This window comes from Aspergillus puulaauensis, chromosome 3 (assembly GCF_016861865.1).
Source record: "Aspergillus puulaauensis MK2 DNA, chromosome 3, nearly complete sequence".
Taxonomy (NCBI): Eukaryota; Fungi; Ascomycota; class Eurotiomycetes; order Eurotiales; family Aspergillaceae; genus Aspergillus; species Aspergillus puulaauensis.
The window spans coordinates 351978-378734 of record NC_054859.1 but is presented as its reverse complement, the minus strand read 5'-3'; the positions used below and the strand labels follow the sequence as shown (position 1 = coordinate 378734).

Here is a 26757-nt window from a genome sequence, read left to right as displayed (position 1 = left end):
AAACGCTGACTCGCCTTATATGACGAGGGCTTTACATCATAGTTGTGTACCGTTACCCGGGTTGAGGACTTCTAAATGCACCATGGTCACTTCTCCTGCTACTATTTTAAACCCAATATTCGAACAGAATATAATATCACCTTTTCCAAGAGAACATGTCCTTCAATATGATGAAAGCCGTCGTCGTCGAAAAGTACGGACCAGTTGAAAATCTCGTACCCCGAACAGTCCCCGATCCAGGGGAACCAAAGGGTCGCGATTTGTTAATACAGTATGCGCTTAACAAACAGTATAATGATCTCGAGCACAGCTAATACATGGCCTTGAATTCAGGGTAGAGGCCTGCTCGGTGAACCCCATCGACGTCAAAGTCCGCGCTGGCAAATACGATGACTATCCAGGTATGTCTCACTCTCCACAATTCAATCCGAATTCAACCAGGAAGAGACAATATTAACCATTTCAGACTACTACGCCCGCGTCCCCGGGCAGTACCAAATCTGCGGCTACGACGGCGCAGGCACCGTCCTCAAAACCGGCCTCGGGTGCTCCCTCTTCCACGCAGGCGAGGAAGTCTTCTACTCCGGCAGCCCGGTACGCCACGGCTCAAACGCCGAGTTCCAGCTCGTAGATGAGCGCTCTGTCGGGCATAAACCGCGATCGCTAGATATGGGGCAGGCGGCTGCGATGCCGCTGACGTATGTCACTGCGTACCAGGCGCTTGTGGAGCAATTGAAGATTGAGAAGGGGGAGAGGGCGGCTGTGTTTATTATTAACGGCGCTGGTGGTGTTGGGGCTGTGGCGAGCCAGATTGCGAGATGGGTTCTGGAGTTGCCGGTTGTTATTACGACTGCGTCGAGGGAGGAGAGTGTGCAGTTTACGAAGAGGATGGGGGCGACGCATATTTTGAATCATAGGGAGGATTTGATAAGGCAGGTGCAGGATTTGAAGCTGGATGTTCCGGTTAAGTAGGTTTTGATTGCAGTATTGGGTGGATGATGGCTTATCATATCGCAGGTATATATTTATCACGCATACGACAGACGAGTATATGGATACGTGCGCTAGGATCTGTGCGCCGTTCGGTAAAGTATGCTCCATCGTGCAAGGGCAAGCCAGGATGTATGGGACGGAGTTCATGGCCAAGTCTCTGTCTTTTATATGGTGTCTTATTGGTACCAACCCGGTCTATGGAGTGGATGTAGACTCCCACCATCGTATCCTGGAGGAGCTGCGTGAACTACTGGACTCGGGGAAGATACAATGCCATTTGACCAAGCGACTGGGCTTGACACTAGATGGTATTCGTGAAGCACATCGAGCGACGGAGAAAGGGGGGAATATTGGGAAAACTGTTCTTACGCGTGGTGATGCAGGTGGTGCTGAGCTGTTTGTATAGTTTAAATAGATTAGCCAATCTCTTCATCTTAACTGCTATAATAATGGGGCACACTTCGAGTGGTTGGCATGAACTGAAAAAGCATATAAGAAATTGTCTTGAGGCTGAATGAGTGTGTATTAAAGATATAAACCTGTTGGAAACAACCTCCCAGAACACGCAAAAGATATAAACCACAAACATAACGACCAATCACAAAGGCAAATAAAGTCTTAAAATTGTTACAGAATCAACACAGCCTGGCTATCAACTGTGCAATATCATCCGGGCTATCCTCCATAGGATAGTGCCCAGCATTAGGGAGCCAGATCCCGTCTGGCGCCCAATCAACCATATTATTCTTACCAACAACACGCACCAGAACATCCTTATAATCCTTCAACAATGGATCTCGCGCACCGAAGGCAATGGCCGTTTTCAACTTGCTCCCCATGCCCTCATCCAGATCCTCCTCGCGCTTGCTTTGCCAGTAGGATCTGACAAAGTCATCCCTTTCAGACAAAAGTGCCAGCGCGTTCAAGTCGCTGAAATTCCTAGGACCGAGGATGCCTTCACATAACTTCCACCCTTGTGTTTCGCGAAGTTTTCTTAAAATAAAGTGTGGTATGCCAGGGGCATGGCGGGAAAAGCGCTCGGCGCTGGATCTGGTTGCTGCAGGCAGATCCTGGTAGGGAGCCTCGTAGCATTCGACATCCCGCTCCGAGATATGTGGAGATATGAAGCGCGCAATGCTGGATTGGGATGCATAGCCGTCGAGGACTGCGGTTAGCAGGAACCAGACTGCGTGGAGAAGGTGACAGTGGATGCTGATCTCGCGAGGGCGTGGGGGTATGAAGGAATTGATCAGGAAAAGGCCGCTGATTGACGATGAGGGGAGGGAAGGGATGGCTGACAGAGCCACGCATCTGGGATATTGTTGGTTAGTAGGGGAATAGTCACCCGATCGCAAAATATAGATTCATGATGGAAGGCTAGGGATATGCTCTTTCTTACCCGCCCCAGTGGTGCGCTACCAAGATAGCATTATCAAGCTCGACATGGTTGACAAAGGCAGTCAATGTCCGAATATGCAGCTCGAATGTCATAGCATCCCGTTGGACAGGCTTGTCACTCAGTCCATGGCCGAGCCAATCGAGAGCAAAAAGCTCGTGCCCTTCTAGGAGAAGTTTGGCCATAACCTAGTAGTAGTTGTTAGAACTCAGTTGAATAGCTAACACTTTGGAATTTAAAAAGGCAACAAACCTTTCTCCACATATAGCTCCAACCCCTATTCCCGTGTAGAAATACGATGGGCCTTTTCCTCGAATGGCTGCCATTCGCAGCACCGTTCGCAGTCGGCCGTAGATGAATGTATCTGGCTCTTGCCCCACAGACAACAAACTCTTCAACATTGTCGTGCCACGAGATCCCATTTATCCACATTTTCCCAGACAGATTGACTCGAATGACCTCAGTTTCAGGGAAAATATATTTCCCTTCCAGCTGGAGTTGAGCCTGCACCGAGCCCTGCCGTCTGTATGCTTCTGTATCGCCGATGAGCTTATTCCACCGGGAGATAAGGCAGCGGAAGTTTCGAGGAATTGTTGGCAGACGACGATAAAGCTGCTGCGAAATATAGACAGGAAGGAGGATGCAGACTGCGTAGAATCGACACATAGTAAAAGATAGGAGAAAAGCGCTTATGGACTCGTATATTGCCTGGACGGCTCTCCATAAGAAAGCGAGCCATCGCTGTCTTGTGCAGTTCTGAGTATCTTCGATGAACCCGTTCCATCGCAGAATGAGGGAATAGGCGCTTTTGCGAATAGTTGCGAAGATGCGAGAGAGGTCTTGTAGAACATAGGTCGGGACAAGCAAACAGACCGCACGGAGGCGATCTTTAGAAGGAAACAGGAATATGCCTAGGACTTTGTGTAACGCTTGTACAAATGCAACGAGCTGTGCAACGGAGCCCCACAGCCATCGGATAGAATAGAGGATTTCCGAGTTTTCAGGCGGTTCTCTTTCTAAACTGAAGTTTAGGGCTGGCGACTCGGTTTGCGTCCAGGTCATTTTGCACGTCGAAGTTGTTAACTCTCAACACACATGGGTGATCACTTTGTGGTAGGAGTGGAAGGGCCATCACTTATACCCAGTATGCGAAGGGAAAAGAGTTGTGCCTGTTCCTTGCCCTCCCCTTGTTTGGTGGCTTATCGAGTATTCTGCGCAAACCGTATTGCTGATGGCACAATCTAGGGGCATACCCTCCGAAATAGACCCGATAACGACAGCGCGTTATCATGGTATCATGAGATACGCTCATGTTTGTATTCGGTCTCCATATGTAGTGCGAATGCACGGATGTTGCGCCAGTCTAGCTACGCAACCCTCTTTTCTATTACAAGTCAGTGCTGTTACGAGGCAACTGTTCGTGATAAGATTGATTTAATTCAAACGTGTAACCTATGAGAGCAGCTGAAGTTTACTTCATCGTTAAAGGAACGTGTAGTGTCAAGGTGCCTGGCCATGTTGTTGTGCCCCTTGATACCTCACGAGGCTCGGCATACCACCCAAAACTATAACCGATGAATTCCAATTGAGAAGAAAACAATCATAGAACGAATATGAATCTAGTATCTTCGTGGATGACATGTCATAAAGGATCGAATAGACGTGCTAAAAGACGCTCCTTTGATTTGATGGTTAAGCTGTTTCCAGTGTCTGGAATGGGCGACTGTTATCGCACGCTAATTGAGATGGAAGAATGTCATAGCACTGTCTACTAGATAACCTCTTTATAAGGATGTGCAAGCCAAGTAATCGTGCGGTATGGAGCTGTAAGGGGGTTGACTGCACGCAGAATGCAAGATAAACATTGCCGATTGAGTGCACCAGGGCCGGACGGGCTTATGGGAAAAGATTCAGGATTTCCGGAGAAAGACAGGATTAGCAGAGAAGGACGTCAAAAGTCTGCAAGAAGAATCGAGAAATAGACTCTGCGTGTGCAATTGCAACTTAATTCAAGGGTGCTCCTCCCACCCAGCCACCACGAGCCCCATAATTAGAACATCCCTTCCAGCCACCAACCAAACAGACCAAGACGGGCCGTCAGACCGGAACCGGGAAGGCACCAAGAAGAAGAGGAATGGAACAGGGCGCTGGGACATGACAGGGGCGATCCCAGCGTCCACCACCCACATCCGCATCCGGCGAACCAGCACGGGCCCTGACCATCACCTGTCAAGTGTCAACGTTTCAATGGCTGTGGGTGAAGGGATCCAATATTATGGAGGCCACACCCTGGAAGTCTGATGGTTTAACTTCTCACACATGCAACCTGTCGTGCAATTGACTTTGTAGCGTGGCGTGCAGCCCCTACCCCGTTTTCAACGTCTTTTCTCCTTTCCCCATTCCATGCTCTTCTGGCGTTTTATACTTTCACTTCTCTGCCTGCTCTCGTCTCGGCCGGACGGAGGTTTCCTAAGGATAGCACGCATATGCGGCCAATTTCGATGCTATGATTGATGCTTTTATCAGAATTCGGGCATTTCGACTACCAATACCTTGCTATCCGGTCATTGTTCGCTGGCCATCTTATTTAACTTCCAGCTCGAGTTATCCCTAGAACGAAACCATCCAGGAAATCTGGCAATTCCTTTTATAAACCCTCAGTGCCCTTGGGTGCCTGGGCGTTTGTTATTCGTTCTTCTGCAGAATAAAGAATAGGACACCATAGGGCTGCTGTATCCCTCTGTACATTATGTTTTCCATACCATGTCAGCGAGAGCAAGTCTGCGATAACTTGGCATATGTTATGGTCCAGAGCTATCCACGCTTCTCGCGAAGCCCAGTACAGAAATATGTCCTTGAGCAACCAGACGAGATGATAGCCGATGGGTGTGCATATTCCTATCTACTGGATTACTATCACAACTCAACTATATCGACACCCGAAATGGCCACACCACCTGCTTCTCAGCGAGACTCCCAACTGATTGTCTCGCAAGATCTCCCACCTCCTTACACAGACTGCGTATCTTCCAGCAAACGCGATCGTCTAGAGAAGCAAATGTTAGAACTACCCCCAACCCCAAGGGCAGCAGCTGCCGACGATATGCTGGTCGAGGATTCGCCATCAAGGCATGTCGACTACCTATCGCACGACTGGAGCGAGGAGGATATCCGAGCATCCCGGCGATATGTGCGCTCTCACAGAGACAAGTACGAGAACAATGCTAGACTAGAAAATGCTGCCTGGAGGGCATGGGCAAAACTAAGAGACAACCTTGGTACTATCTCCCCAGCTGCGCTGAACTGGTAAGTTTCTAAGCCTGCGTTATTATCACTTTAGCTAATGCAGTATCAGGTTGAAGGATTCCGATGATACGTTCTTATATGGACCTCTCAAAACGTCTCATATAGAGGCAAAGCCGGCCAAGGTCCCGCCCTCTACAAGCTATTGCCGGTCGCGAAAACATTGCCGCGAGCATAAATCGATTTTAAAGAAGAGGACCGCGTCTGAGACGATGCTGCAACGATCTCCATGTCCACATCTGCGAGGCGTGAGCTCCACTCCGAAACCATCAGCAGCTGAGCGGTCTCGCAATTCTCCAAGACGCCCTACTCAACAGGAGCCTAGACCCATGATACATAGATTGTATGACCTGGTGAAACCTCCCCGCGGCAGTCAGTCAGCGAGCAAAACGTCAGCTTCTGGAACTGATTTGCGCAGTGGGAAGCGCCATATCCATTTTAATCAAGAGGTCATGCAATGCATTTCTATAACAAAGGAACAGGAAGGAGGAGAGAAACAATGCCTCGAGTTTGGAGATGAGCTCTCCTGGGATAAATCCTATATCGTGAAACTGGGGGATTCAAGCGCCAGGAACGAAACAATTGCTCCGCTGCCTCCGACTACGCTCAAATGTTATGGTGATGCCCCTGAGTCGCAGCCGCCAATTGCTGCTTGTTGGTCGTGGAAAAGGTATATCCCAATGTATTAACTTGCTTGCTGGGGATACGAGCGCCCCCATTTCGATGGCTATCTTATATAATAACCATGTACTTAATTTATAATTCTAATTACTATTGAATTTGTTGCATTTCTGGCATGGGCGCGAACAAGATGGTCTGTACTATCTCGTCGACTGCAAGGCCCTCTGTTGAATCTTTACGCGATTAAATTTGCAATGCAAGACCCATGGAATTGTGTCCAGATAGAATCTCTAATGAAATGCTGCCAGGATAAAAGAATGAAACTGTACCAAACAGGGGCAGATGTTTATCCCAGACCGGAATGTTGGCCAGCTATAGAAGCGGAGAACATGTCTCCTAAGGCCAGTTATTACCGTGTGCACAGGTTAAGCACGGTTATAGTTTCCCTCAATTCCCTTAACTTGCCTGATATGCGTGGTAAGCTTGTTTCCCCTCACTGGAGATTATCCACACAGACCCGGTGGCCGTCCTGGCACATACCACAAACGCCACAAAACTCAAGCCGGAAAGGGTTTGCTACCCACCTCAAGCAATAGCCTTTGTGGTTTCATTTGGCACATTCCAGAAACACGATGGTCATAAAAAGGTCAAAAAAGATAAACAACAGCGTGTTTACCCCATAGCCAGCGAGCATTTAAGCCCCTTTTCTGTCCGCTGGTCGTGGGGTATGTCGATAAAACCGGTTTCTCTCACATATTACGCCACGCCAGTTATCATGGAGAACAACTTTAAGTCAGATAAGCATCAGCCTCTCACCAAGGCTGATGATAACTTGGTACGGTACACTGCGCTGCACCTTTGGATCCATCCCTAGTGTCGCCACCTGTTCGATGCAGAAGCCAGTGCTAACATTGTATAGAAAGCTGCTGCGGGCACTCGTATCGAAACGGACGCACATGAAGCAAACTATCTACCGAGTCCCTCGCAGAAGGTATCGGTGGGATTGCGAGCAGAGATTATAGTCCGGACGCCAGAAAACAAAACGAAAGTCTCGGACGCCGGCAAGGTGCCAAAGCGTCGTCCAGTGGGCTTACGACGTCTACGGCTCCCAGATCTCCCACGTCGCGCTTTGTTCGTGGGGACTGCCTCTGCGCGCCATTCTGTTATACATAAAAGAGCAGATTACAAGGAGGGGAGTTTCGCTGCCAGGGTTGCAAGGAAACTCCGGTTTGAGACAGCTACTCGGGCCAAAGCGAGTGGATGGAAGTCTTATGTGCGAAGGCAGGGAGAAATGAACAGGAAAGATCTAGTTGAAAGTGCTGATCTCCTGTTAGAACCAGTGGATTTAGGCTACGATCCGGCGGAGGACAGTGAGAGGGAGTTCGGGTTTTACGACATGATGGACCACGTTACGGGGATACACGCCTGACTGTGCGTACGCTGCGGCAGGAAGACGGTCAGGTCAATTGCTATTTTCTATGTGTATTTATTGCCTGTATTGAATTTATAATGGATTAATTGCTTTATGGAACAATACCGCGCATAACTCCTGTTCGTACAGCTGGGATAGCCAGCAGAGATGTCACTGGGAGACGCTGATTGGCTCCCGCTACAAATCGCGTAATGCCCACCAGGGACTGTTGCTCTTCTATGTAAACATTGACCGCGATGTAGCCAGTTTTCTCTGAAAGTACGTCTGTCCTCATCTTCTCGCTCGTATCATACTCATCACCAGTCACTGGCCAGCATGCCTCATAAATCCAGCGTCCTATTCGTCTGCATCCACAACGCAGGCCGCTCTCAAATGGCCGCAGGCTACCTCACCCATCTCGCCGGAGACACGATCGAAGTGCGTTCTGCTGGCTCTGCCCCAGCCAACTCTGTCAACCCTGCGGTAATCGACGCTATGCGCGAGGAAGGCATCGATTTGGCCACCCAGAAACCGAAGATCCTCACCGAAGATGCAGTTCGTCTCAGCGACGTTGTTATCACGATGGGCTGCGGAGATGTCTGTCCTGTTTTCCCTGGGAAGAGGTACCTTGACTGGGAACTTGAGGATCCGGCTGGGCAGGAATTGGACTCGATACGTCCGATCCGGGATGGAATCCGCCGGCGTGTAGAGGGGCTTATTGCTGAGTTGGAGGGGACTACTTGAGCTTTTTCAAGGCGGGTGGACCAGTTGAAGTCGGTGGACATGCGAAAGGATCCAAAGCCTATAATGGGGTTTATAGTGGATGGTCTATTAGGAGGCCCTGTTTCTTCTTCAGTTAGCGTATATAGCGGCTGTGTATATATCCATACTGTGTAGTCCCAACTCCGAGTCAGTTTCCTCGGCCAATGTTGAAATAGCGGCGGCCAATCAGCGCCCGGCAGTGACATGCATTCTGATTCTTCGCCTGCCACGCGACCAACTTTCTTACAATGATGATCCGTCAGTTTTACAGATTAATTCCCTACTTTGATTTCTGCCGCATTGAAACAACTCGCAAAGCCCGTGCTAATGTGGCTTTTCCTCGGGAGGACGTTACCATTCAAGCATATACCTCGGGGTGCTTTACAATTTCCACGATACATACACACAAGTAATAGGACAATGACGGTCGCAAACAACCTAGCAGCACCAAGCAATTCCCACGAGATAGAAAGCACACAATCATTAGCCCTCCCAGAAACCGAAGACGACATCCAAATCCGCCAGCAATACCGCCCGTTCCTCACCGACCAGACCGACGACGACTGGGTCAGCAAGCTAGAATTAACAACAGTCCTGGATCTAGCAGCCACAGACCTGGCCCTCACAAATCGCCGCTTAAAGGTCCTCGTCCTCTACGGTAGTCTGCGCCGGCGCTCATACTCCCGTCTCGTCGCGCTCGAAGCGGCCCGCATCCTCTTCCGGCTGGGATGCGATGTCCGCGTGTTTAACCCTGAGGGTCTACCGGTGAAGAATGACATCGACCAGGATCATCATAAGGTCCAGGAACTCCGGGGCCTGAGTGCCTGGAGCGAGGGGCATGTTTGGATTTCGCCAGAGCAGCATGGGAATCTGGTACGTCAATGACCGTCTTTCCACGTTATATTTATATAGATTTACGTACTAACGCCGGTGTCAGACCGCAGCATTCAAGAACCAAATCGACTGGATCCCACTGAGCACAGGAAGCGTCCGACCAACGCAAGGCCGCACTCTAGCCATCGGGCAAGTCTGCGGCGGATCGCAGTCCTTCAATGCCGTGAACTCCCTACGGATTCTTGGCCGGTGGATGCGCATGTTCACTATCCCTAACCAGTCGTCGATCCCGCAGGCTTATACGCATTTCCCGGATGAGGGGCAGCCCGGGGATCAGCGGCTCAAGGCGAGTGGGAATCGGGATCGCTTGGTGGATTGTATGGAGGAGTTTGTGAAGTATACGATATTGATGAGGCCGCATAGGGATGTCTTTGGAGATCGGTTTAGTGAGAGGGAGGAGAGGAGGGTGAAGGAGGCCAAGGTTGCTAGTACGTAGTTTTTAGGGTTACCAGCCTGTATTAGTAGACAATAGATATCGATTCTGTATTATAACTTAATGAATGTATCCTGCTGCTGACTAACTGAACCCCTCATTAGTTAGTTAGTTAGTTAATTACCGCTGCCATCACTGGAAACAATTTATACTCGTATTCCTCTCATCACTCGCCTCAAGTAAAGATATACGCCATGCCACGGCCAAAACGCAAAACCAAGGCAAGCCCAAGCCATACAACATTCGAAGCTCCTAATGACAAATAACCAGGCCGAAGATCTCGCCAGGGTACGCCGCAACCAGCGGAAATCGCGAGCGCGTAAGAAAGAGCGTGTTATGGAACTAGAGCAAAGAGTCGCGCAGCTCGAGGCCGCAGCGACGGAATCCTCAGCGCAGAGTCTAAGAAATGAGAATCGCGCATTAAGGGGGTTGTTAGAGTCTGTTGGGTTCGATGGGGTGTCGTTGAATAGGTATCTCCAGGGCTCTGGGAGCACGACCGATGATCAAATGGGTGGATCTGACGTTCAGGCCTTCGCGCTGGCTCCAGACTCGTCTCAGGTTCAGTTTATGGGCGGACTCTCAGCAGTATGGCCTCTGCTCCGACAGCACTAATAAGGCTCTACTAATCGGGGATGTGTAGATCTCTGGTATTACGAGGGACGAGATCACTCTGCTAGAATCTGTGTCCTTGGCAGAACTGGAGCTTGATCATGCAATGCAAAACCAATTTATCCCTCTGAACAGTGACCATTTCCAGATGAATTCGCCACGGTCGCTTCCAACGGAGCAGGCCCCAGCTGATCTATCTACGACAGCAGACCTGGCTGGGATGATTCGAAGGACAGATTCGACCGCAGGCTCGGTGAACAACGAGACAACGCTGTGCAGTATTGCGTTCCATCTCGTCGTCCAATGCAACAGAGCAGGGAAGGATGTGCTGGAGCTGGAGACTAAGTTGCGATACGGCTATAAATTGCCGGCTGTTCCGGGAGAAGGATGTCGAGTGGATAATAGGACGCTTCTGGCAGTGCTTGCTGAGCTTGTATGACAGTAGAGCGAACAGGATGATAATGACCACAGTTTCCATGACAAATGCATCATGTTTTGTGACCAGATTAATTGGCGAGTACATTGATATGATTCGTAACAGCCGGTTTGGATCTGGCATGTCACCATTTAAACAGGTATCTTCAAGATTTATAAACGGTGACATACCAGTTATGCGGTCGCCCAATCAGCAAACAGGGTTTTTGCGCATGACAACATACGCCAAGACTGCAGTGGACAATATAAATAGCCAGGCACCGCTCATCTCGAGACACTTTCGGACACTTTTAGACACTGTCAACGTCCCTTTTCTACATATCATTGCTAATACTCTACCAACTCAAGATGAGCCAAGACACCTACCACACCGTCCAAACCCAGTACGGCAACATTGCCAAAGACACCTCCAACCCAACCACCCGACAAGACACAGACGACAAGATCGCGCAGGCTTTCGGATACAGTGCTGCCGACCTCTCTTCGCTTCCTGAGAAAACCAATCTGGGCGTCAGCTGTGGGAATCCAACTGCGTTTGCCAGTATCAAGTCGGTGTGTTTGTGCCCCACTACTGCTGTTATTACGTTGCTTACTCTGAAACAGGGAGAAACGATTGTCGATCTAGGCAGTGGCGGCGGTATTGATGTCCTGCTAGCTGCTCGCAAGGTCGGCGAACAGGGGAGGGCTATTGGTGTTGATATGACGGAGGTAGCCACCCCGTTTTCTGCTATCCATAAACTATATGTCGGCTTCTGACAAACGACAGGACATGATAAGCCTCGCGCGCAGAAACGCCAAATCAGCCGGACTGGCCAATGCCGAGTTCATCAAGTCCACAATCACATCCATCCCGCTCGCGGAGTCTAGCGTCGACTGTATCATCAGCAATTGCGTTGTTAACCTTGTTCCCAAGGAGGATAAGCCCGCTGTATTTACGGAGATGGCTCGGCTCTTGAAGGCCGGCGGGAGGGTTGCTATCAGCGATATCCTAGCGAGGAAGCAATTACCGCAGGATATCCTGGACGATATGGCGCTCTATGTTGGGTGTGTTTCAGGGGCGAGTCTGGTACCTGAGTATGAAGAGTGGCTTACACGGGCAGGGTTCACAGGTAAGTCATTGGTCCTCTAGTACATATTGGGTGTCTAGTGTAGGATCGAGGTTCTGATTGTTTCTGCTGTGCAGACATTTTGATCGTGGATACAAAGGCCGATATCAATGTCTACAAAGAGAGCTGTGGTGACTCTGGTGAAGGAAATTGCTGCGGCTCTGGTAAGGGCTCTGGCAGGCTTCCGGCTGCCAAGTTTGCAGATGTCGATTTCAATGAGTGGGTTGGTGAGTTTTTGCTCGTTGCTTGATTTTCTTGATATGAAGCCCTAACTAGTGGTCTAGGTTCTTTCCAGATTTATGCTGTCAAAGCTGGTCAGTAGAGCGCGCGGCAGTGTTATAGGAGTATCAGAAAATGGAATCCTGCCTGTAATTATGTCGAAACCCAAACTACACCAATCTACATTACAATCAAGCACTCAACAACGTCCCCGCCTTCCACAAAAGCGTAAAACAAGTAACATTCCCAGTCCACCAACAAGCCCCCCTCAGCTGGCTAAGCAGCGGCCTCTCAACCGTCACATAAACAACCGCATAAACAAGCCTCGCAAGTGTATAAACCACAACCGCCCGATTCACCTCTACCGTATCCACACCCGCAGCAGTAGCAAGCCCAACGCTCGCGACAAGCAGTGCGTAGTTTTCAACTGCATTCGCATGCGCGCTCTCGTTCCGCTTCAGCATGTTGAGTGTTTTCTGGCTGATTTTGCCTTCGCGCACTGCCGCGTCGCCGTACTTTGTTAGGTCTTCGCGCGGGGACACATTGTGGTCTAGGCCGTAGAATTGCTTTAGGGTTCGGGAGGAGAGGAGGCCGTATGCGAATATGAAATTAAAGATTAAGGCTGCTGGGCCGTAGTGCGGGATTGTGGTAGTTGGGTTGCTGGAGAGGCCGAGGGCGGTTAAGGGGGACATGGTGGATTTTATGTCTAGTGTGTATTTGGTGAGATGGGAAACGGAGGTTTGGTGAATTAATCAATGGGAGATGGCCTTATTTATAGGAGTAACGCATTCCGGGCGCAGTCGGGTCGGGGTTCGTCCACGGAATTGCGTTTAGGGCTGAGACAATGCTAGTGCTTATCTCTTGTTTTGATTCTGGCTCACTACAGATTATTAAACCCCCTGGTGCTGTAGATAGGCAGGCTGGTCTGGATCATACCCAACCAGACAGTTCACCGTCTCATTCCCCTCTCCACTATCGTTGACCTCACTCCCAACCGGACTGCGCCATCTGCCAGTGAGCTTGATGTAGCCATCAAGAGCACCGTTCAAGCGGTGACCAATCTCAAGGGCCTTTGCTGCTCGCGAATGAGAGTAATACGTCAACAACGACTGTGCCTCTTCCCTTTGCTCGCCATCGATTAAGCCCTGCGCGGCCTTCTCAACCCATCCGTAAACCTGATCGCGAGACTCCGACTCAAACCCATTCAACACCTCCGTGACAAGCGGGAGATACTGGTTCGGCGCGGAGCACATGTAGTACAGCACGCGCTTGAACACCCTCCCCGCAAACTCAGACGCCTCCTGCAGCTGGTAATCAGGATTCAGAAAACTGCTCGACGCCCCGGTCGTCAGGTACCTGTGTTCTCCGAATTCAGGCGGGATGGACTGCACACCGAGCCACCAGGGGACGAACGGTGCAGAGACGGAACCTGTCGGTGCGATCCATATTCGAAGCATATCTGCGTCCACGCCAGGCCTTAGAGTAAGAACTTGTCCGTACCCGGATTCGTCGTCGGCGATGCGGTGGTCGCGGACCCGCGCCATGAGGTCCTCTTCTGTGACTGGGGCCATCGCCAATGTAGCGTTTTCCAAAGCGGCCTGGGACATGTACTTGTATCCGCCGTCGCGGGCTTTATACCGGGGATCCTGCGGACCGTAGACGTCGAAGATGTTGAATGGCTTGCCGGAAGCCTTGTTCCACCAGCCCTGCTCAACGGCAAAGGAGACGATGTTGTCTGAGCCCATGTAGTCGGGGCTGTCCTGGAAGTAGACCGGGAAATCCTCGATATACCCCGGATACAGCACTTTAACCTCATCAGGGCCCAGACGCTGCGCAGCCCATAGCCCCTTCCCACCGGCCATCTCCCAAACAATCCACCCCTCTTCATAATCAGCAATAAGATGCGAGTTCCCACCATACGTCGCCTCTCCATACTTCTTGATCATATCCCCAATAATCCGCACACCTTCTTTCGCCGTCCTCGCCCGTTCCATGACCACCCTCGCAAGGTCACTATACTGCAACCCGCGCTGCGGATCCGGCGTCATCTCCAGCAACTCATCCCTGTTATCTGCCCAAACATCCCTAACCCCAACTCCATACTCATTAACCCCCCCATTCGTCAGCGGCGGCGGCAACCCCTCGAAATCCGTATATTCCATGCTCAGATACCGATATGTATGGTTGACCTGCGGGATCTGGATCAGTTGCCCCGGGTAGATCGCGTCTTGGGTTACCCCGACGGTGATTGTGGTGTTTGGGGGGTGAGAGCGCGCGGGGAAGAGCTGCAGCCAGTGGCTGGAGACTTCTTCGCCTGTGCCTCCGATCATGGTGCCCCCGCTGGCTGTGAGGTTTTTGCCGACGTAGAAGGCGTAGCTTGCTGTTGTTGCTTGGGCAAGGGCCAGGATTAGGGCCGCGAGGGCCGGTGTAGGGCGGCGCATCTTGATGTTGTTCCGCGTGCGGGATGGCAGCCGGAATGGTAAGAGTAATGGCAAGAGAACGGGAATTACGTTCGTTTAATAGTTCGGTTTGGTTTGATTTGGTTTAATTTAACTAATTGTCCTACTCCAATTCATTTCATTTCACGTGATTGCCTTGAGCAGGGCTTCACGATCAGGATCCATTCTGTCTACAGGAAGAACTCTGATTAGTTGATCGGCAGTTCACCGGCAGTACCGGTAAACTGTTTGACCGTCTCCCGCTATCTGTGTCAACCCATTGCCCTATCAACTAGACTGGTTCTAGTCCACAGCCTACGGCGTCCAAATCGTATACCGAATCCCATCCGGGGACCGCGGAATCCGCGCAGAAGAGATCGAGTTCCCGTTGCGTGTCATGAAAACACAGCATTCCGGCTGCTGGTGCAGAGCCTGCTGCTTCATGGCTTTGAGGATTGTCGAGCTGTTCAGGTGGTGCGAGCTCCAGTTCTCGTATCCTTCTTTGTGGATGTATGTCGTGAAGACGGTTGTGTTGGCCTGTAGTTTCAGTGAGTTGGTCACTCAATACATCAAGATGTCAAGAGGGTGGAAAGTATAAAAGGGAAGGGAGGATAGACGTACACCACCCCGAGCTCTATTTTCCTGCACTTGGATATTGAACCACGTCACATTAGGCCGCGAGTGGTCTGGGAATACGCCCTGCAGGTCGATCCGGAGGTCGTAGTCCTTCGAGCTGTGGATATTGGCAGGCCCCGGAGGAATGTAGATTGTTTTATCCTGCATTTCATTGATGTAGTCGATTACATTTTCCCATCTGCCGCGGCCGTACTCGTTGCGGATGAGATTTGGGCTGTCTCTGATGTTGGACATGCTTTTATAGAGTGGATGTTGAGGTTGGTGTTTAGGAACAATCTAAATATTCAAACTTCAGTTCGGGAATGGAGCTCATTAAATAGAGGCTGTGCCCCTCATCCCCATGGCTAGTTATATTGGAAAGAGGGGTCCTGCTCGTGGCCTTCAGCCTTGCCAGCATTCTTGGGTCCAGCCTTGCGATAAGTCGTATCCCTCTGCTATTGGATCTAAGACGGTTTTGCGAGCGGCGTTCACCCACCTAATTGGACAGGCTTATCCTTTCAGCCTTTCGCGTCCTTGTGGGTGATATTTAGGCAGTCTAGACCTCCCACGAGTCTATGGTTGCGATTCTTATTGCCTAGGAACAGGAAGGAATCATAATATCGGCGCCAAAGGCTGCGAGCCTTGTTCCACGAGATTACATATACGTACCGCAAATTATTGCTGATCAAAATCAAGGAATGGTGTAACTGAGTGTTGTTCGATGCCTCTATGTTCTATATACTAGAGAAAAAAAATGCACAACCACAATTCTAACAAGGGAAAACAAATTTGGAGAAGAGAGACTCGGTCTAATTCGGACATGGCAGGATCAGAACCCACACACCAAGTGCTAGCGTTCCATACAAGCTGCGTCAATACATCTCCAACTACGAAATGCGAACCGCCCTTCAAGCCTCGCTCAGCATTACCAGAAGATCCTCATTAAAGCACCCCAACAGCCCCATTCCCACCAAGACACGGGAAGCCTAGTTGCTGCTCGGTGCATTTCTCAAAAGCCTCATCCTGGGCAAGACCCCCCTCCCCCTCAGTTTCGCTAAGTTCCATCTTGCGCAGCCGCGCCCGAAGCACAGCAACTGTTTCGGCCCACGCGCATAGCATCCCTGCTAATCCCTCGAAGAGCGAGTACGGGTGGTCCGGCATGCGGTAGTCGTTCGATGCGGTCTTTGGCGACTTGGCATGGTTGTAGGGCTGTGTTTCGCGCGCGTGCAGGATCATTGCGAGCGCTCTTGCGAGGAAGAAGTCACCACTTAATATCTCCGGGATCTCTTTTGCTCCCTGTCCCTGTTCTTGTCGGGAGTGGTAATTCTCACGCGCCCTGCTCAGTGTGTCACGGCTATACTCGAACACATCATGCAGCATCAGCAATGGCCATGCATTTCCTGTGATACCGTGACATAGACTCCCGCCCTTGGAGAGGAGACCCTCGTCCCAGACGCGCTCGGTCGCGAGGCGCGCGGCGGTTTCCCACGCCGGTGTCCAGTGGTTGAGGAGGAGATCGGTGTTCTTCATAGACGAGCCGAGCAGGCCGAGGATTGCGGGTGCGCCGTGGCAGATCTGAACGAGGGGGGCGTCGCGGCAGGAGTTTGAGTGGCGCGGGGGGATTGTTGTTGGGAGGTGTCCGTCGTTCTCGATGCAGATGTTACAGAGGGCTGTGATTGTGCGTCCTATTTCGCTGAGGTACGGCTTTACCTCCTCTGGGTGGCTGGCGAGGAGGACGGGGATGATCCCGGCTGGGTTTGTTAGTTGGTTGTATGTCAATGGTGAGGAAGAACTTACTCAATCCGTGCGCCCTGGTATGTTTGTTAGTTTAGTCGGTCTCAAGGAAGGTATTGCAGGTACTTACCATCCGATCCCATAATGCCCCGGCATCCACGGCCACATCAATGGAAGGGGATCCTTTTCTCCATGCTTCTTAACATAATGAGCCGATCCCTCTCGGCCAGAATCAACGATGCGACGCAGGAGGTCAGGGATGTTGTCGTCCAATACCGGACGTAACAGTTCTCGCTGCGCAGACGGAAAAGTGTCGGCCTTGGCTCTAATATTCAAGAGCACCCAAAGCAGCCCAGTCCGACCAAACAGCACTTCGTCGGCACCGAGGTCATGTCCGTGATAGAAGCTGGTAGCACCATGGCTGAGGGCCAGTTTAACAGCGTCTCCGAGACACGCGATATCAGCGTCGGAAATAGTCCCCGCGATATCCGTGGCAGACTTATGCAGGATCCTCACTGCAACTGCGGCAATTGGCGATTTCGAAGGTAGAGGCGAGAGCCCACCTACCTGGAGCGGGAGATCTGGACCGTGCTCTGGGATCCGGGCTACGGATAGAGCGTAGAAATTCGGGATGGACTCTCCACGTTCTCCTAGCGATGGCGCTTGGTGGGCTAGACGGAGATATGTCAGGGCGATGCCTGTAAACATTAGTTGGGTTCACACGATGAGCAAATAGCCTTGCCGGCAAAGCGAGTATCTATATCGGCCGCAAGGGTACATACCTAGGTCCCCCGAGAATATACCTCTCCCGTCGTACTGCCCACGAGCAGGATCTCCCGTTTCGATGATTTTGACGCCATTGTGGACCGCAGTACTAAGGTCAGTGAGCGCTTGGTGGAGCGTTGGTTGATTGATTTGGGGCAGTTCAAGCGTGTTGGGGTAGAACTGCGGACGGTCCGACATCTTGGTACAGGCTGCTGTATACTTAAGAATAAGATTGAGGCTTGAATTGAGTCAGCTGCAGCGTTTATTGCGTGCTTTGGATTTTGGCAGTTTGTGGCTTGTTTTTATGGGCTGGAGCGTTCAGGCACCACTCCCCCGCGTCTGACGTGTAAGGCAGCAATTGACATAAACTCACATAAACAGTAAACTCTGTCGCTGTGTTTATGCGCATAATTTCCTCCAAGGATACAATCGGGCTAAAGGAGCGGCGAAGATCCTCTTGATAGTCTTGCTGATCTACGGGCCCTGCCCGAGATCTCGAATTGTGATATGCTCATTTAATAGTGGGGAACTCTCAAGGATTTCGTCCCACCATGCCTGTCTATATTAGCTTGTGCGATAGCAGAGAAATGACAACTCACCCAGTCGATTTCCTTGTCGTCCGGCATATCCAATAACCCGTCAGAATGCTCTAAATCCATCATATCTAGAGGCAATTGACTCGGGTGATTGGGCTGGGTGGTCTTCAAGCTGCGAAGCATGTTGGTCAAGATCCTGCACACTTTCCAGGCCTCCTCGCAAGACCTGGGAGCTTCTTGCCAGAGAGCAACGGATTTCTCAAACGCTTCCAGCAGGGTATGCGTCTCAAACTCGGGATCTACTTCCGGACTCGTCCGTCGAGACTCCAACTCAAGAAGCAGGGTCATCGCAGCTGGCGCGAGCATCTGGCGATTCCGCGAAGATGCATACCACGCCGGCTGGAGTAACTGCTGGTAATCAATGAGTGCTAGAGACGAGGCAATACATCGCGAACGCGAGATATTCCCAGACGCGTCGCTGCGGTCTTTTCGGATGAACTTGCGGTGTAGAGTGCACATTCCATGGTGGTACATGCATACCAGATGCAGAGTTGAATAGTCGGTTGGCATTTGGAGTGAGCTGCGATCTACCTGGTTCAGGTCGACCCGCATATGGGATGGGACTTGTGCTCTTTGGTCACGCAGAAGCTGGTCAATTTCAAGTACCCGTGTATAGTTATTTGCATCAGGACCGTTGATGAAATCGATGACCTCGCCTAGTCCGTGGAATACCCGGCCCTTGACAATCATGTAAGTCGCTGCAGTTGGCTCAGACAGTGGTCTGGACATAGGCAACTCGCTTACACCCTCATTCAATTCCCAGTCGTGGATATTCCGCGGCTCCTTCGTATCGGAATTGATGGCTGGCAACATGCGCGGCAGGCCAGACAGGAACGAGGCAACTTCATCCATGCTCTCTACGGACAGCCAGACCCGGCGCCGGTATTCTGCTTGCAGAGTCGCCAAGGACGGGGTATGGTCTGGGTCGCGGTGATAACCCATGTTGACTGCCGCGCGGACTAGGACGCCCGTCATAATCCACAGACTACGGCTGTTGTCGTCGTTGCGGTTGAGTTCGGCGGTGGCGTTGAAGCGAAGGGTCTCGATGGTGTATGGTAGGCACTTTGCGATATCGCCCATTAGTAGACACTGCGCTGTGCGTAGTCGGTATAGATGGAAGTATTCGTCTGAGACGGCCGCGTATTCCGGTGGCCCGCCGAACTGGACCGCGAGCATGGTGATGCTGAGCATGGAGAACAGCAATCCTATCCAGATAACACTTGTTTTCGAAGGATCATTCCAGTGGGCGTGGTACTGTGGAAATTAGACGAGCCAAATGACATCCGGGAGTGCAAATACCTCTCGCATAAAGGTAGGGGGATGTATGATAGCTGCCAATCGGTAAGCGTCTGCTTTGGTGAAGATCAATATACGTACGTGGAATTGCCAGAGGAAAGTTCGTATAGTCGAAGAACCACCGGACAAGTTTATCGACCTCTGCTTTGACCGGCAAAGACGATAGTATCACCGGCAGGTCCACCCGCTCGACTTGACCGAAGAGAAGACTGGTGCCATCGACATTTGAAAGACTCGGTTGCACATCAGGTTCATCCAGTGTATCACACCAGGCTTGTTTAAGCTCATTGACCTAGTCAATTAGCATTGGCCAGAATGGTAACATAAGAAGCAAACTAACCTCTTGTAACACATCGTACCAATCATCTGTTGGTTTATAGAAGGAATGAGCCCCGTCAATCACCGTCGTACCAACGCGGCTTGATTCCGAGCCAGACAAGGTACCATATACATGAGTCGCCTCCGATGAAGCATTACTGGATGGAAAAACACTCTGATGCTGGTCAATCAGTCTCTTTACCATCCCCTCCAGATGGTCGATCCGGTGGCGCATGGTATCCCCATGTTTCGGCCCGCGTGATGAGAGCGACGCTCCGGCTGCTGATCTCTTGAACGAGCATTCATCCTGTTCCCCTCGGACGGTGCAGTTTTGACAGGGTTGCTCACGATTACATTTCAGCCTATCTCCGTCAGTCTGTACCGCATCGATGGCGGGGATTGGCCTACTTTCGGGCGCGACAGGGCTCGCAGGACAGGGGAATGCGGGACCGACGGCCTTTGGTAACTTTACTATCACTTGCGCCGGGAGCCTGCATCGCGTATTGAATCCTACTCCTGTAGTCAATGCTAATGCTACGACGAGGGATGCGTAATTCGTGTCAGATTTCGTGTTATCCCAGTGAAGCACGTGGTCCATATCGGGAGGTAAATGACTAAGCTTCATAAGAGCGTCCTGTCCTGACAAAACACGGAATTACTTTGCTTCTCTCGTCCAATTGCAAAGGCAGGCTTTACTGCAGTACTAGGCTTTTGCCTTACTTCAACTAAACCTGTAATTATTTTGGTAATATCACCCACAGAGGGCCGCTGGAACGCTAGCAAGGTATTTCATGATATGCTTACTCTCTCACCAAAGCTGGGTTTCGAAATGATGTCGCCATATGGGACAAGTACGACTAGCCCATGCAACTCCATATAAGCCAATTACTAAGCCTTCGTAGCCGCTCGGTGTTTGATACTGCAATACGGTAAGAATAATAGAAAAAGCGGCAGTCTTTCGGATACCTAACAATAACGAGATGGTCCAGCTTAGCCGCGAGCCAAGTCCAACGCCCTCATAACCCTAACATCAGAGGTCGCAGGACAGGAGAATATAGAATACCACTCTTGAATAATCTCATTACTACCTACACTGCAAGCCTGTATCGTGCATTAAATATAATTATCCGTTAAAGGGAGGCATATTGGCGATATGACTAAGCTCATAGTGACTAGCGGCCTGTTAGAACAAAACTGAAGAAACAACAAATATAACGCGTAATCGGCTCGTGTTCTCTCTAAATCCTCTATCCGAATGCATAGACGCTGCGGCAATGTGCCGCTTTGCTTTAGTACGTATATTTCCTTCGTCCTGCGTGCGCGACCATCATGCCTCGTCCAAAAATCAATTTGGGTCCCCACAAAGCTGAGATTTGTCGCCTGAGGCGATCAAAAGTACCCCTCCAGGACATTGTCCATCTCCTTGACCACAAATACGGCATCAAAGTTGCCCTTCGCACAGTTAACAGCCGCCTTTATGAGTGGGGCTTTGGTGCCAACAACGGCAAGGCAGCCAAGGACACGGTTCTCCATGCTCGACTTAAAGCCCTGATGTACGAAGATGGGTTGGATGACCAGCAAATCCTTACTGCGCTGCAGCGTGAAGGCTTTGATATTAACGCTCGTACGTTAAAGTATGTGCGATATCGCCTAGGCTTCCTGCGCAGACGGTGGCCTCTCACCGAGCAACCCGCAGAACGATGTACCGAGACTCAGCCTGACGCGGAGTCAACAACTCACACAACCAGCCCCGACGCTGCGCAAAGCATCTCACCAGGGACAAGTCGTGCTCCCCAGACCATTTCCCTTCCAACCATTGTTGCGATTGAGGGCTCGACGGAAGTCCTCGGCAGCGCCGGCGATTCCGCCAGAGTCGTCCGCGTGAACGAACGTTTTGCGGTGAAAAGCGGCACCGGGGTTCTTTCTATCGAGGCGGAAAACTTGATATTTCTGGCGGAAAACAGCGCAGTCCCTATACCGAAGGTATATTCAACACTCCAGGATCATGATACAGCCAAGACGTATATCATTATGGAGTAATTCCGGGTGATAACCTGGAGAAATTATTGCCGACGCTTAGCCGGACTGAGAAAGACATTATAAACAAATTGGTGAAAGAAGCGATAGCCAACTTACGAAAGATACCACCCCCGGGTTACTTGGGGATGCTGCATCGGCGGCCATATCTCCATGGGATATTGTCGACTGAAGGTTCAGACCCCAAGCTCTCGGGACCCTTTGCAAACCAGAAGGAAATGAATCTTGCAATTCTCGAGAAACTTGGCGAATCGGAATCAGAGGCATTTATGAACCTATTACGAAGCGTCGTTAATAAGACCCTGAAAAGACATCGCACGGTCTTCGCCCATGGAGACCTGCAGCCGAGGAATATCATGGTTGAGAGACTTGGAACGCGCAACGGAAAGCCGAATTTCAAGATTACCCTGGTAGACTGGGAGACGTCTGGCTGGTACCCTGAGTTCTGGGATTTCTGCAATGCTGCAATAGCGTGTCAGTTCAAGCCCGACTGGTTGGAACTTACGCTTGATATCCTTGATCAGTATCCAGTGGAGTTTATGATGATGCAGGTGGTCTACTCATCCATTTTCGCCCATTTATGCCAGTCAAATTGAATTAGGCAGAGATGAATGCAGTGGATAGTATAAATGATTCAGAGATTGCATCATTATCACGAGATGTTAATGTCTTTTGTATGCAGGCTTTCCCCATAAAGCATCCCGGGAACTTTCAGTACGTCCGTCAAGTTGAGGGTCAAACCCCAGTTACAACCGAATTGACGTTGGCTCGCTGCAGCAAGAAAGGCCGGTTGTTCCCAGTAGTATTTCACATTACGAGTACTTGGCTATCCTCTTTGCCTTACCACTTGCGGTTGTCGGTGACCATTACCCTCGAGGAGCAGGATTTATGATTTTCAAGCACTCTGCATACATCGGATACCCAGTCTTGCCATCAAAGGCGTGGGATGGTGAAGAGCATGGGCCGCCATCCCAGGCACCAATATTAAAAATGCAACTGACCATGACATGGCATGCATATCTGCCCTGTGTATCCACTAGGCTGGCAGGAATAAAAACTGCCAGGACGCCGAGGACAGCAACCAACCCAAATAGGGCTGATGTTCCACACTATCCCCCACGCAATGGATCGTGTGGCTTTTGGGCGGATGCAAGGCGAGGTCCTAGCTCGATCCTTGGCGCTCAGCCCTAGGCGCTTGTACAGTTGTTCTACGATATGTTGCACTGAGTGATCAGAATCGGGGGCATGGCATTTGACAGTTGACCATTGACATCCATCGGTATATAGTAAGCCAAGCAGGCTGACAGCCGGATGGGCCCGCAGAGGGTCTGATCCACTATGCAGGTTGACTTGTCAGTCTCTCATTGTACCTTCAGGAACTGGGGCCCCGGAGGTGTCAGCCTACTCTTGCCCTGTTGATCATGGCATGCATATAGCTACTCCAGTGCAATAACTGCTGCCTAAATGTGCTTCTTGGCTATTTCATTGAGAGGAGGCTATTTAATGTGAATACTTCAGCCACATTCGTTCGTAAATCCTCTTCTTTATCTGCATTGAATAACTAGTTGCGTTCTATACACTCCGCGAATCCCGTGTCGATATAAGATCTAAAATGAGTTTCCACGCAAGTGCCGCAAACATCCGCCTTGAGGACGACCACTTCCTCGTCGCCGAGCTGCAGAACGAAGACGGCGACTACGTCGAGGCCCGTTTTGACCTGGATGAGATCCTGGGAAATTCCGATGGTAAGTTCTTTGCTTGCTTGTTTCTTCCATACTCCTGTGGTCGCTGACTATTCTCACAGGGCAGTTTGAATGGGAAGGGGCCGGGTTCAGCGGCAGTGCCTCGGACATCAGCCTTGAGCTCGAGGGAGACGACAGCGTGCCTGTTCTGCGTGCGACATTGAACAATGCAGAGGACGAGCCGATTGAGGCGAATGTAAACCTGTCTGAGCGGCTTGGTAATAACAATGGGTCCTTTGACTTTTCTTGATATGTTAGTCTCTTATAGTGCAGTGTGGCAATGAGATTTAGATAGAACAGGATATTTTAAATATCTAAGCTACCTACTGTAAAACTGCGGCTGAAAGCGGCCTTCAGTTCTGTTCGTACTACTATCAGCGCTTATATCAAGTCGGCTCTAAGTTTACATATTTACAGTGACTCTTTGCAGTGCCTCTTTGCAGTGCCTAAAATATCAGCCAACGGAGCCCAACTGGCCAACGCTACTCTAACTCCAGGAACGTGGAGACTCTCCTTTCTGCTATTCTGCGCACTGCAAGAACATTAGCCCTATCACTTTCCGTCCCCGGTGCAGTGTCGCCTGTGCCCAAAGCGGCAGGCGGGACCCACTCGGTGGATCCTTCCCGTCAATTTCACAATTCAAACCGAATAGATCGTATTATTACCTCCCAGGATCAACCAGATATCGATATTCTTTACAAGATGGGTATCGGCTGGTATCGGCTGCACCCTTCGTGTCCAGAAGCTTTCGCTTGGCTTTGGGCTTATTCACATGTTGTTTCTTTTAAATTTCTTATGAAACCAGCCATAATTGTTTAATATAGGTCGATATCCAGTCCGGCTTTTACGAAGGGGACCTTCAAATACAAGTAGTCGACGTGGTAACCGGTGGGAATCTTTTCGTAGAGGACGCTCTTAGCTCGATGCAGATATATATCTCTCCAAAGTTGCTCTCCTTAGATCCACGCAACGACAGCATCTCCAAAGCACCATTCAAGATTTTGATGTCCATGGAATAACTTCTTATAATCTGCTTCTGCAGTATTCTGGACTTAGGAAGAATAGCCTGCAGCCCCATCGCGGCAAGAGGACACGTGCTTCCTACGTTGCAATACCAATGGCACAAGACCAAACCAATACTCATATTTTGGGATATAGATGACCAAAAAGAATCACTCATACTATATCAGTTTTTGCGAATGACCAGATGATGCGTCTTTCGTCTCACATCAGCCTTGTAGAGAAAACGCTTTTGGCCATCACAATCACGATCCCTGCCCTACAAAAAGAATACAAATGTAATCCCGTTATAAATCACAGTCGCACATGCAGCAATACATCCACAACACTGGTCATCTTCACTCCCAGGATACAAGATACAAGCTGCAGGCCTGCAGACCAACCATCTCCAACTGCAACATGCACAGCACACCGGCCCAACCCTCAACCAAGCCCGTCCCATTAAACAAGCACGCAGTGCCACGCCCGGGCGATCTGAAACAAGCGTTCCTGATCAGTGGGGAATTAAGGTAAACAATCAGGAATTCGGGGATTACTGTGAGGACCTGCTGAGCGCACACAACGAAGCGCTGCACCACGTGCGTCAGCGGGCCAATCAGGTGGCGTAGAGGCATCAGGTGCTGCCTATCTGATCTTCAGAGGAACAGCCTAGTGCTGGGTAGCTGGAATTCTGGATGGAAAATGGTTACATAGGATGTTGCCCCGTGGGGGTCTGGAATTGGGTGGAAGGGTATATAATGGTTGTTGTGTTTTCACTGTTAGGTAGGAGTCTATATCAGCCCAACCCAAACCTGAACAACAAACAAAACAACAGACAAGAAACACCGGAATGTATTCCAAGATTCTCCCGGTTGCGCTACTTGCCGTGAGCACGCTTGTTGCCGCCGATCCAACGGTCTATCTTATCCGCCACGGCGAGAAGCCCGACGATGACGGTACGGGCCTGAGCGCCCAGGGCGAGGAGCGCGCAGACTGCCTCCGCCAGGTCTTCGGATCGTCGTCCGAGTATAACATTGGCAAGATCATGGCCATGACGCCGAAGGATGGTATGTCTGATTACTTCTGGACAGGGGCAGTGGTTGGGTTGGATTCTAGCGGCTAATTGTATCCCGTCAGATGGCAAGCGAAACCGACCCCTAAAGACCGTTAAGCCTCTGGCTGGGGACCTCGGACTTGAAGTCGATATCTCGTGCGACCGTGACGACCCGAAGTGTGTGAAGGAGGCCGTGGAGGATTACGATGGCGACGGCAACGTCTTGATCTGCTGGGAGCATGACGCGTTGACGGACATTATTGAGGAGTTGGGGGCCGACAAGGGACCGGAGTATCCTAGTGATCGGTGAGTTTCTGCTCGTTCTGGGTAATTTGTGGCCGTTGGGTGTGATATTGATTGACGATGTAGGTTCGATTTGATCTGGACCGACCCATCCCCGTACAGCGAGATCACGGACGAGACGAGCGAACAGTGTCCTGGACTGGATTAGATTGGGCCAATACGAGAGATCTTATGAAATGAGATGCGATGAACAGTTTCTCCTTTGAGGAAAAGGAAGAGTGCAGAGTCAGACAGCCTCGGCAGTTAGCCTCAGCAGTTAATTAGTGAGGGTGCTACAAAGTTAAATACGGACTTTTGACAACCACTGTCAGGGACGATCGGCCTGCTTTAAATGTGTATCGTACTTGCAACAAGACTAGCAATTAGAGTGATCTCCGGTCTGCGAGCACAACGGTCGAGGCAGCACCGCAGAGTGGTGACGCAAGCAAAACCAGTCCGGGCCAAGGAAGACGGACATCGACCGAGACACGGCACAGATCAGGCTCACAGTTACGAGATATTTGGCGAGTGATAGACTCACTATTTACGATAGCGCCAAGTGGACGCGTGGGCAACGCGGATCTAACCCTAAGCAGCAATTCTGAAAGCCATTGAGGAAAGCAAACACGGGACAAGACATCAAGTCAGGAACATACCGGGGGATTATAGGGTTGATGCCGGCAGGGAACGGGGATGCAC

The 26757-nt window shown here is 50.6% G+C and overlaps 16 protein-coding genes across 16 annotated transcripts; 10 read left to right on the top strand and 6 right to left on the bottom strand.

Moving 5' to 3' along the window:
* Positions 1-167: 167 nt before the first annotated feature.
* Positions 168-1399, top strand: APUU_30163A (zinc-binding alcohol dehydrogenase family protein; the record flags this gene model as incomplete). Its single annotated transcript, XM_041701225.1, has 4 exons — positions 168-271; positions 334-401; positions 467-968; positions 1018-1399. The coding sequence occupies 4 exons, from the start codon at positions 168-170 to the stop codon at positions 1397-1399; spliced, it is 1056 nt and encodes a 351-aa protein (XP_041554132.1).
* A 229-nt stretch (positions 1400-1628) lies between these two features.
* On the bottom strand, positions 1629-3451 carry APUU_30162S (uncharacterized protein; the record flags this gene model as incomplete). Its single annotated transcript, XM_041701224.1, has 3 exons — positions 1629-2304; positions 2393-2577; positions 2642-3451. The coding sequence occupies 3 exons, from the start codon at positions 3449-3451 to the stop codon at positions 1629-1631; spliced, it is 1671 nt and encodes a 556-aa protein (XP_041554131.1).
* Positions 3452-5333: 1882 nt separating this feature from the next.
* On the top strand, positions 5334-6381 carry APUU_30161A (uncharacterized protein; the record flags this gene model as incomplete). The annotated part of the gene is made up of 2 exons (XM_041701223.1): positions 5334-5695; positions 5745-6381. 2 exons carry the CDS (start codon positions 5334-5336, stop codon positions 6379-6381), a joined length of 999 nt encoding a protein of 332 aa, XP_041554130.1.
* A 707-nt stretch (positions 6382-7088) lies between these two features.
* On the top strand, positions 7089-7742 carry APUU_30160A (uncharacterized protein; the record flags this gene model as incomplete). The annotated part of the gene is made up of 2 exons (XM_041701222.1): positions 7089-7148; positions 7233-7742. The coding sequence occupies 2 exons, from the start codon at positions 7089-7091 to the stop codon at positions 7740-7742; spliced, it is 570 nt and encodes a 189-aa protein (XP_041554129.1).
* Positions 7743-8060: 318 nt separating this feature from the next.
* APUU_30159A (arsenate reductase ArsC) lies at positions 8061-8468 on the top strand (the record flags this gene model as incomplete). Its single annotated transcript, XM_041701221.1, has 1 exon — positions 8061-8468. One exon carries the CDS (start codon positions 8061-8063, stop codon positions 8466-8468), a length of 408 nt encoding a protein of 135 aa, XP_041554128.1.
* A 438-nt stretch (positions 8469-8906) lies between these two features.
* Positions 8907-10861, top strand: APUU_30158A (uncharacterized protein; the record flags this gene model as incomplete). Its single annotated transcript, XM_041701220.1, has 5 exons — positions 8907-9359; positions 9424-9808; positions 9994-10034; positions 10084-10398; positions 10454-10861. 5 exons carry the CDS (start codon positions 8907-8909, stop codon positions 10859-10861), a joined length of 1602 nt encoding a protein of 533 aa, XP_041554127.1.
* A 344-nt stretch (positions 10862-11205) lies between these two features.
* Positions 11206-12285, top strand: cyt19 (putative arsenic methyltransferase Cyt19; the record flags this gene model as incomplete). Its single annotated transcript, XM_041701219.1, has 5 exons — positions 11206-11409; positions 11461-11565; positions 11624-11966; positions 12041-12190; positions 12248-12285. 5 exons carry the CDS (start codon positions 11206-11208, stop codon positions 12283-12285), a joined length of 840 nt encoding a protein of 279 aa, XP_041554126.1.
* Positions 12286-12373: 88 nt separating this feature from the next.
* On the bottom strand, positions 12374-12874 carry APUU_30156S (MAPEG family protein; the record flags this gene model as incomplete). Its single annotated transcript, XM_041701217.1, has 1 exon — positions 12374-12874. The coding sequence occupies one exon, from the start codon at positions 12872-12874 to the stop codon at positions 12374-12376; it is 501 nt and encodes a 166-aa protein (XP_041554125.1).
* Positions 12875-13072: 198 nt separating this feature from the next.
* APUU_30155S (uncharacterized protein) lies at positions 13073-14623 on the bottom strand (the record flags this gene model as incomplete). Its single annotated transcript, XM_041701216.1, has 1 exon — positions 13073-14623. One exon carries the CDS (start codon positions 14621-14623, stop codon positions 13073-13075), a length of 1551 nt encoding a protein of 516 aa, XP_041554124.1.
* Positions 14624-14935: 312 nt separating this feature from the next.
* APUU_30154S (uncharacterized protein) lies at positions 14936-15490 on the bottom strand (the record flags this gene model as incomplete). The annotated part of the gene is made up of 2 exons (XM_041701215.1): positions 14936-15157; positions 15242-15490. 2 exons carry the CDS (start codon positions 15488-15490, stop codon positions 14936-14938), a joined length of 471 nt encoding a protein of 156 aa, XP_041554123.1.
* A 687-nt stretch (positions 15491-16177) lies between these two features.
* On the bottom strand, positions 16178-17932 carry APUU_30153S (lanthionine synthetase C family protein; the record flags this gene model as incomplete). The annotated part of the gene is made up of 4 exons (XM_041701214.1): positions 16178-16986; positions 17033-17046; positions 17100-17667; positions 17752-17932. 4 exons carry the CDS (start codon positions 17930-17932, stop codon positions 16178-16180), a joined length of 1572 nt encoding a protein of 523 aa, XP_041554122.1.
* A 276-nt stretch (positions 17933-18208) lies between these two features.
* APUU_30152S (fungal specific transcription factor domain-containing protein) lies at positions 18209-20542 on the bottom strand (the record flags this gene model as incomplete). The annotated part of the gene is made up of 5 exons (XM_041701213.1): positions 18209-18289; positions 18334-19584; positions 19630-19661; positions 19708-19918; positions 19967-20542. The coding sequence occupies 5 exons, from the start codon at positions 20540-20542 to the stop codon at positions 18209-18211; spliced, it is 2151 nt and encodes a 716-aa protein (XP_041554121.1).
* A 731-nt stretch (positions 20543-21273) lies between these two features.
* Positions 21274-21984, top strand: APUU_30151A (uncharacterized protein; the record flags this gene model as incomplete). Its single annotated transcript, XM_041701212.1, has 1 exon — positions 21274-21984. The coding sequence occupies one exon, from the start codon at positions 21274-21276 to the stop codon at positions 21982-21984; it is 711 nt and encodes a 236-aa protein (XP_041554120.1).
* Positions 21985-22109: 125 nt separating this feature from the next.
* APUU_30150A (uncharacterized protein) lies at positions 22110-22577 on the top strand (the record flags this gene model as incomplete). The annotated part of the gene is made up of 1 exon (XM_041701211.1): positions 22110-22577. The coding sequence occupies one exon, from the start codon at positions 22110-22112 to the stop codon at positions 22575-22577; it is 468 nt and encodes a 155-aa protein (XP_041554119.1).
* A 1016-nt stretch (positions 22578-23593) lies between these two features.
* Positions 23594-23973, top strand: APUU_30149A (CVNH domain-containing protein; the record flags this gene model as incomplete). The annotated part of the gene is made up of 2 exons (XM_041701210.1): positions 23594-23726; positions 23786-23973. 2 exons carry the CDS (start codon positions 23594-23596, stop codon positions 23971-23973), a joined length of 321 nt encoding a protein of 106 aa, XP_041554118.1.
* A 1599-nt stretch (positions 23974-25572) lies between these two features.
* Positions 25573-26227, top strand: APUU_30148A (putative phosphoglycerate mutase family protein; the record flags this gene model as incomplete). Its single annotated transcript, XM_041701209.1, has 3 exons — positions 25573-25789; positions 25860-26082; positions 26146-26227. 3 exons carry the CDS (start codon positions 25573-25575, stop codon positions 26225-26227), a joined length of 522 nt encoding a protein of 173 aa, XP_041554117.1.
* Between the last annotated feature and the right edge of the window lie 530 nt (positions 26228-26757).